This window comes from Urtica dioica, chromosome 2 (genome assembly GCF_054948205.1).
Source record: "Urtica dioica subsp. dioica isolate 48M chromosome 2, U.dioica_male_clone48M_v1_H2, whole genome shotgun sequence".
NCBI lineage: Eukaryota > Viridiplantae > Streptophyta > Magnoliopsida > Rosales > Urticaceae > Urtica > Urtica dioica.
In genome coordinates this window covers 45,578,941-45,588,541 of record NC_142757.1, presented here as the reverse complement: position 1 = coordinate 45,588,541, position 9,601 = coordinate 45,578,941, and the positions used below count along the sequence as shown (strand labels likewise).

At 48.3% G+C, this 9,601-nt stretch overlaps 1 protein-coding gene across 1 annotated transcript; it reads left to right on the top strand.

Annotated features, from left to right (window-relative positions):
• Window positions 1-5,561: 5,561 nt before the first annotated feature.
• On the top strand, window positions 5,562-7,052 carry LOC149404985 (uncharacterized). The gene has a single exon (XM_089607737.1). The coding sequence runs from the start codon at window positions 5,562-5,564 to the stop codon at window positions 7,050-7,052; it is 1,491 nt and encodes a 496-aa protein (XP_089463863.1).
• The last annotated feature ends 2,549 nt before the right edge of the window (window positions 7,053-9,601 follow it).

Here is a 9,601-nt window from a genome sequence, read left to right as displayed (position 1 = left end):
GATGAAGTACGGAGATAAGAAAAAAAAAGTTCTTCCAACGCAAAGCCACGACGAGGAGGAAGAGGAATACTATCACTGGCCTCCTTGATGAGGGAGAGGTCTGGCGTTGCAGCGAGACAGAGATCGAAGGTGTGGTCGCCAAATACTTTAAAGACATTTTCACTTCTACGGGGCCGTCGCTGCAAGATATTGAGGCAGTGGTTGACGGTATCCGACCCAGGATCTCGGATGAGATGAATCATGAGCTTGAGCGCCCATTTGAGATTGCAGAAGTGCGGAACGCACTCTTCGCGATGGACCCTATCAAGGCTCCGGGAAAGGATGGTTTCCCGGCGATATTCTATCAGAAATATTGGGATGTGGTAGGGGAGTCTGTTTCGGAGGCGTGTCTCGGGATCCTCAACGAAGGGAGAAAAGTGGGAAGCATCAATGATACTATTATCACGATTATCCCTAAGATTGAGGAACCGAGAAGGATGAGTGAGTTCCGGCCCATCAGTCTTTGTAACGTCGTCTATAAGATCGTCGCTAAGTGCCTGGTGAATCGCCTTAAAGGCACGATGCACGTGGCCATTTCAGAGAATCAGAGCGCGTTCGTGGGTGGCAGGCTCATTTTTGACAACGTTATGGTGGGCTTTGAGGCACTCCACACGATGAAGCGAGGCAGGTTTGGGAATGAGGGGTGGGCGTCCCTTAAGTTTGATATGGCGTAGGCTTACGACCGAGTTGAATGGACCTACTTGGAGGTTGTGATGCTGAGACTCGGATACTCGACCCAATGGGTTGAAAAGGTGATGAGATGTGTTTCATCGGTCCGTTTTGCCTTCAACATTCATGGGACCACTCGGGGTCATGTCGTACCACAGAAAGGCCTCCGACAAGGCAATCCGCTCTCTCCCTTCCTCTTCCTTTTTCTGCTCTGAGGGTCTCTCGAGTCTCTTCAGAGCGGGAGAGTAGTCAGGATCTATTAGTGGGGTCCGCTTCGGAAACCTCCGTGTATCCCACGTGCTTTTTGCGAATGATAGCCTGATGTTCTTTATGGCGTGTCCTGAGGAATGCGAGTTCGTGGTGGAGACTTTACGGGTGTACTCTACGGCGTCGGGTCAGTTGGTGAATTTTCAGAAATCCGATGTCTATTTTGATAAAGACGTTGGGACAGAGGAGGATGAGGAGTTCCTTGCCCATACCCTTGGAGTTCGGAGGACGGCATGCCATAAACGCTACACAGGCCTCCCTGCGTTCACATGTTGGAAAAAGGTGGAGCTCTTTGAGTACGTGAGAGAACGCATCTGGGAGAAGATTAAGGGTTGGAACGGTATTTTCTTATCCCAGGCTGGCAGAGAAGTGCTTATTAAGTCCATCCTTCAGGCTATCCCTTGTTATGTGGCCTCTTGCCTCAAGCTTCCGAAGACATTGATCTCCGACATTCATTCGGCTATAGCCAAATTCTGGTGGGGGAACTGCAACGGGGCCAATAAGACGCATTGGGTTGCTTGGGAGACCCTAGCGCGGAACAAGCTGGAGGGTGGCATGGGTTTTAGGGATTTGGGAAAGTTCAACCAAGCTCTGATCGCTAAGAACGTATGGAGATTCCTCAGACGGCCTGACAGTTTAGTGGGCAAGGTCTTCAAAGAGAGTTACTACCCACGAGGACATTTTGAGTGGTCACGGCGGGTCGAACAGCTCCTTTATGTGGCGCAGTCTGGTTTGGGGGAGGGAGATCATCCTAGCTGGCACGAGATGGAATATTGGGGATGGCGAGTCGGTCATGGTTATGGGAGATAAGTGGATCCCTAGACCCAGACCTCTCACTTGGTTTGATCCCCCTCTGATCCCCCTGATATGAGAGTTGCGGAACTGATGAGGTTGGATGGTGATTGGGATGAGACGTTCATTCGGGCCTTGTTTGCTGAGGAAGACGCCAGGGTAATCCTGGGTATCCCGTATGGGGGCGAGGGGATCCCGGATCGTCGAAGATGGCACTATACTGAGGATGGAGAGTACACGGTTAAGAGCGGATACCGGGTGACTATGGAGTCCATCTATGAAGCCAGCTCGTCCGACCTGTCCCTGATTGAGGATCGGTGGAGGAAATTTTGGAAACTTAAAGTTTCTCCTAAGGTGAAGCTCTTTATCTGGAGTGTTTGCAAGGGCCGAATCCCGACTCGCACCGTGCTGATCAAGATGAAGATTATCACTGACGATCGCTGCCCTATTTGTTCCGGAATAGCTGAGACGGTTCATCATGTCTTCTGGGGCTGCAAGTGGAGTAGAAAAGTTTGGAAAGATGCGGGTTTCAGCAAGACTCTCCCGCCTCATGGGGAGGGCGAGGCTTTCGACAACATTTTCAGAGCGGCGGATTCCCTCGAGGTAAATAATTTTGAATTCTATATCACTATTATCTAGGAATTGTGGAACCACATGAACAATGTCGTCTCGGGGAACAGAGCTTGGAATCAGACGGAGCTTGTTCCGTGGACTGGGAGTTTCCTTGTAGAGTTCAGAGACGCGAACAAGTTAACTGGTCGGGGAGGAGAGAAGAGGATGACCAAGCCTAGATGGATCCCTCCGACGCAAGGAACAATCTCGGTGACTGTGGATGCTGCGCTAGATCGAGACCAGGGAGGGTTCGGTGTGGGGTGCATTGCTCGCGACCACACCGGAAAGGTGTTAGCCTCGCAGACGTTTTCCCAGGCTCGGGGTTTTACCCCCAAGCTTGCGGAGGCGTTTGTGGTTCTGGTCAAGGCGGTGGCCGGGGGGGAGACTCCCACAATCGAGCTCGGTACGATCTTGCATCAGATCAAGAGATAGGTAAGAAACTTGATTGAGTTTAAAATTATGCACATTCCTCGTCTCTGTAATATTGCAGCTCACAACTTAGCATGTTTTGCTGTAACTCAAAGTTCTAACTCGAGATGGATGGGACTTGTCCCTCCGTGCTCGGAAGAGGCTATTAGAGCCGATGACAGGGGGATTCAGTCCCACATGTCGGGATAGCATTTTCGGTTGGTTTCCTGTTTTGGTGGCGTGGTTTTGTGATTGTTTGTTATATCTCTTGTAACCACGGTTTTCCTCTGCCATACGTGAGGGCATTTATGAAATCTCTGTGGCACCGTCCACGTTTCAAAAAAATAAATTGCAAAATATTCAAAACTAGAGCTACATCATGGCTTGTGTAAGATACATCAGAGTTTTTTTTTTAAATCAACGAGGCCTCCCTCAAACTTTCCCGGCCGCGATATCGGTGCCACAAAAAGAAAATAGCACCCCCAACTCCTCATTCAAACCCGGCATCCGCTGAAATATGCTCCCGCACAAGGGGCGGTAAATCCCCAACATTACAAAAACCCGAAAAATCAATCCTATTTACCCAATGACAAAGATCATGGGCCAAACCATTAGCCTCTCTAGGACTCCAAAAAAAATTAATACAATTAAAACACACCGGAGTACATTTTCTTAAAAATAGGGGTCAAATTCCATCTCGGGCACTGAGAAATTTTTTCCAAGCACTCCATCACCAGTAGAAACGCCAAGAGTACCCTTGTAAGCTCTGCTTCCATGGCTGACTGAGCCACGATCCTCGACCCCCATAACCGAATCACTAAACCCCCATTCATCTCTAGCCATTACTCCGACAGCAGCTCCGAAGTGATTGAAAGCTGCGTCGATGTTGATTTTGATAACTCCGGTCATCGGCGGTCCCTGCCCTTCCAAAAAGAGGCAGTCGACGGTATCATTAACATCAGAGAGCGACGTTCTATCAATACACCCCCCACTTGAACCCCATTTATCAGCGAAAATCTTTACTGACCTTTCGCTTCCCACCATATACGTCAAGTGATCCCTTGACATATTGCTGAGTCGTAAGAATGTCTCTCCAACACCGAGAATCATCTTGGGATTTTCTAACCTCAAGGAACTTTTTTTAGGCATAGTACTTGTGACGAAGCTGAAAAGCCTACATGGACTCTGAGTTAGAAGCTAAATACAACCCCAAATTGGCTAGTACGGGTGAATTTATCTCTTCAAATATTCTAATCCCCAATCCTCTACTCCATCTAGGATATGTGGGGGTATAAAAAATCAAATATTTAATATTATTTCGGATGGACTTTGGCCTGACGAAAGCCCATAATCCAGTTGAAGACCGGCCCACAAAATCAATTATGGGCCTAGTTCGCTCTCGGCAGATCGGCTCAAGTCCAACAACGCTTTCCGGCCCAATGAAGAACTCCAGCTCGGCCACGTCTTCCTGGTCAGAAGGATCGGTCAATCAAAGAGCAGACCACGCCGCGAAGACCGGACCTTGGACGACTTCAGCCTTGGCAAGGAATGTGGATCGAATAACACGTGTCTTCAGCCAGAAGGTTCCATCTCGCCTATAAATAGAAGAGGAGATGACGATTTTACCACATGAAAGCTCTACATCTCAGTTTTCAATTAATTCTATTTTGTATTATTATATTCACGATCTTGAGTTCGACCTGTTGAGTTCGTCACCTCGTCCATTTGTAACCTTCTCTATATAAATAAAATTAATTAATATTCGTATATTATTATAGTTCTTTATAATTGAATTGTTTCTTATACGACGTCTTTCTAAACCCCTTTAAAATATTCTATCATTTCGCTTTTCATTTTTGATTGTTGATCGATCTAAAAATCGACATCAACAATTTGGCGCCGTCTGTGGGAAACTTTCAGAAAGACCAATCTCGGAAGAAGCAGTTCGTAAAAAAAATATCATGTCTTCCACTCCGACTCATTACAAATCCAGAGAGGAGATCCCCCCGGGGATCAGGGCAATCCGGGATATGCTGACCAAAAAGATAGATGAGCAAGCCGAGACCAACCGTGCTCTTAATGACCGGTTGAACACCATTTCGACTCCTCAAAATACCCCGGACCCTCAAGTGGGATCCGAAGATATGACCGCCTCTGAGTCAGCTCGCCAAGCAACCTCGGTTGCGCAAACAAGCCGAGATATCCCTCTCGGAGTCCGTCTGGATTTCTCTGGGATACAGGTCGCCCGAGGAACAGATCAGTCTCCCATCACAAGCTTTCAGCTTGGGGGGACTGCTGGCGAGGTCGCGACAGAAGTCACGATCGATCCTTCCGGACTCCCTCCGCCTCCTCTCGGGGGAGCACCGTCCGAATCTTTCCCGACTGATTCGGGACCTCGCCCTCAAGCGATCTATCAAACATTTACCCCCCAGAGTCCTGGCGGGATGAATCAGACCCGTCATGGCCCGGTAAGTACAACTGCGGTCAGTCATGCACAATCGGGACCTCGCCTCTTTTGTGGTGGCGAACCCAGTATGACCGAACTAGATATGTTTAAGGAATCTATGACGGCCGAGCTGAGAGCCGTTCGTTCAGAATTTCATTCTGCGACCAGCTCGGCTCCCGAGATAGATCACCTCGTTGAATAAACAAGGCGAACTCCTTTCGCCAGAAATATCACTGAAGTGCAACTGGAAGATACCGGAAAAGTCCGCCTTCCACGGTACAGTGGCACCTCAAGTCCGAAAGCTTTCACATTGTCCTTCAGAGTCGCAATGGGACGGGTTATGCTCTCTGAGAAAGAATTAGAGGCAGGATCCTGCCAACTATTCGCTGAAAGCTTGTCAGGACCCGCCTTGGAATGGTTCTCCAAACTCAAACCAAACTCCATTGATGGTTTCGATAAGCTATCGGCTGCATGCCTGAAACATTATTCGATGTTCGTGGAGGACGATCTGACCATAGCAGACTTATGGGGGATCCAACAGAGAGAGAACGAATCCTTGGAGGATTTCATGATCCGTTACAAGGACGTACTCTCGAAAATCTCTAACGTATGCCACGAGTCTGCCATAACCTCTCTAAGGAACGGATTAAGGCACGACTCGAAGCTGAAATTGGAAATGACTGTTAACCGCCCCCTCACACTAGAGGATGCAATTCATAAGGCCGCGAATTACGCAAAGGCCGAAGAAGAATTTGCTTCCTACGAGAGGCAACGCGCGGCCGAAAAGAAACCACCCTCCAATACTTGGGTGAGGCCCGTAAACACTGGGAACAACCCTCGCGGGATTAATCCCCACGACGCCGTACCTCACGCCAAAAAGCAACATGCCCCTCCTAATTATACACTCAATGTCAGTAATGACATTAAGGAGGGAGGTCCCCAGGCTAAGAAATGGACACGGGACCCCAATGCGTATTGTAGTTTCCACAAGGCTAACGGCCACGACACGGTTAACTGCGAGACCATGCATAAGGCTTTAGCCGAGAAATATGCAAAGGGGGAACTAAAAGACGTCGATCTAGGACCCCTGCCAAAGAAGAAGGTCTTCAATAGCAACAACAGGGGAATGGGCAACCCCTCCTCCAAAAGAGCGAGACCCGAGGAGGAAGGGGAACCAAACTCCCCGCCGACTGTCGCAAAACACAGGGTTGACTTCATAATAGGCGGCTCAAAGTTTTGCAACGAAACGGTTAACTCCATCAAAACACATCAACATCGATTGAGTAACCAAACTACCAAAATCAGATTAGAACAAGATGTTCAAATCTCGTTCTCCGAAAAAGAAGCAATAGGGACAACCGAACCACACGACGACGCACTCGTAATCACGATTGACGTGTCTAACTGTGAGGTTGCGAGAGTTCTAATCGATGGAGGCAGCTCTGTAGATCTTATTTTCAAGGATACCCTGGCAAGGATGGGAATCGATGAAGACGAAATCGAAAGAGAACGAACCCATTTGACAGGTTTCAATGGGTCCACTACTCCATCCTTACGAACAATCAGGTTGCCCGTAAAAACACATGGAATCAACAAAATAGTAGAGTTTCAAGTACTAGACTGTCTATCCCCTTACAACATTATCTTGGAAAGATCATGGATACATATGATGAGGGCTGTGCCTTCAACCTATCATCAATGTATTCGTTTCCCTACGCCTGAGGGAAAAGGAGAGATCCGAGGTAATCAGGCAACCTCCCGCAGTTGCTATCTCACTAGCCACAAACATTGTGCCAAAACAATTAAAGAAGAGCAATAGCAATTAATGAATGTGGAGTCGGCCGAGAGCGTTTCCGCACTAGAAGATCCCGATTCCCTTGATGCGCCAAGCACTGAGATAACAGTCCAAGTACAGCTTGACGGCTCCGACCATTCCAAGTGTGTCGGAATCGGAACTAAGCTTAAAGGTGGTACTAGGCGAGAGCTGATCTGTTTCTTAAAACGAAACAAATCCACCTTCGCCTGGTCAACCGAAGATATGCCAGGAATAAGCATCGACATCATGTCTCACCAACTTAACGTCGATCCCAGCTTTAAACGCCTAAAACAAAAAAGACGAAAGCTCGGCCCAGACAGGGCGCGGGTTGTCAACGACGAAGTCGAAAGACTGCTCAGTGCAGATTCAATCCGCGAGGTAAAATATCCGGATTGGCTGGCGAACACTATCGTCGTAAAGAAGAAAAATGGGAAATGGAGGGTATGCGTTGATTTTAGCGACCTAAATAAAGCATGCCCTAAAGACAGCTTCCCGCTGCCCCACATCGACCAGCTAGTCGAAGCGACCGCGGGACATAAAATCCTCTCATTCATGGACGCATTCTCAGGATATAACCAAATCCTGATACACCCCGACGACCAAGAAAAAATAGCTTTCATCACCGACCGAGGCACGTATTGCTACAAGGTCATGCCCTTTGGACTAAAAAACGCTGGCGCCACCTATCAAAGGTTAGTCAACGAAATGTTCAAAGAAAAGATAGGGAAGACGTTGGAAGTATATATCGACGATATGTTGGTCAAATCTCTAAGGGAAAACGACCACGTAGGGCATTTGGAGGAATGTTTCGAGGTACTGAATAAGTATCAAATGAAACTCAATCCCACCAAATGTTCATTCGGAGTATCATCCGGTAAGTTCCTTGGGTATTTAGTTACCCAACGAGGAATTGAGGACAATCCGGATCAATTACACGCCCTGCGAGAAATGCCTTCACCCCGTAATAGGCGCGAAGTCCAAAGGTTGACGGGACGCATTGCTGCCCTCAACCGCTTCATTTCTCGGTCCACAAATAAATGTCTTCCTTTCTACCGGCTCCTTAAAGGGAACAAGAAGCTCCAATGGGACGACAAATGCGAAGAGGCGTTCAAAAAATTAAAAGAGTATCTATCGACGCCACCAATCTTGGCAAAACCCGTTGCGGGGGAGCCACTCTATCTATACGTCGCAGTGTCTCAAGCGGCAGTTAGGGAGTACTCGTCAGAGAAGAGCAAGGGGACCAACGACCAATATTTTATACAAGCAAGTCGTTAGTCGATGCTGAAACTCGATATCCTATTATGGAGAAGTTGGCCTTGGCCATCGTTTCCGCCGCGCGAAAACTTCGACCATACTTCCAATCTCACACCATAATAGTATTGACATCACATTCGCTCAGAAGTTTCCTACATAGCCCTAATCAATCATGAAGATTAACCAAGTGGGCCATGGAGCTGAGCGAATACGATATTGAGTACCGAGTGAAGACATCCGCAAAATCGCAAGTTTTGGCGGATTTCATCGTCAAACTCCCGAGGGAAAGTCCCACCGTGACCGAAATCGAAGGGACCTGGACACTTAAAGTGGACGGGGCGTCATCGAAGCAATGGGCAGGAGTGGGAATACACCTGACGTCCCCTCACGGTGAGACCATAGAACAATCATTCAGGCTCGACTTTGTCGCATCAAATAACGAAGCCGAATACGAAGCGCTAATCGCCGGACTTAGGTTGACCACCGCAGTTGGATCAAAGAAAGCAGAAGCTTTCTGCGATTCCCAACTTGTGGCAAACCAATACTCCGGAGAGTACGAGGCTAGGGACGAGCGAATGGAAGCCTACCTAAAAGTCGTGAAAGACCTCACGAAACAATTCGAAGAATTCTCCCTGACTAGGATCCCTCGGGGTGAAAATACTTCGGCCGACGCGCTGGCTGCCTTGGCATCTACCTCGGATCCGGACCTCAAAAGGATCATCCCAGTCGAAACAATCAAACAACCTTCCATTCCCATAACCACTACCGCGGTCATAACAATAGAAGGGGGGGATTGGAGAGATGAAATACTACATTACATCACGACTGGCACGGTCCCATCCGATAAGATGGCAAAACGCAAGCTCGTGCTAAGAAGCGCGAGATTTTGCATCATAGATGGAAGTCTGTTTAAAATAAGCTTCGCAAGACCCTACCTCAAGTGCGTCGGGATGGAGGAGTCTAAACGAATCCTGGAAGACGTGCACGAAGGGGAATGCGGAAATCACGCAGGCGGACGAGCGCTTGCCATCAAAATAAAGAGGCAAGGCTACTTTTGGCCGACCATGCTGGCAGACTGCGAGGCGCACTCGCGCCGTTGCGACCAATGCCAACACCATGCTCCCAACATAAAAAATACCCACAGAAGAATTGTCCTCTATCTCGGCTCCATACCCGTTCATGAAATGGTCTATGGATATTGTGGGACCAATGTCGGTCGCCTCTGGGAGGTTAAGATTTCTATTAATCTTAACAGATTATTTTTCAAAGTGGGTGGAAGCAAGCGCCTTCGTCCTGAT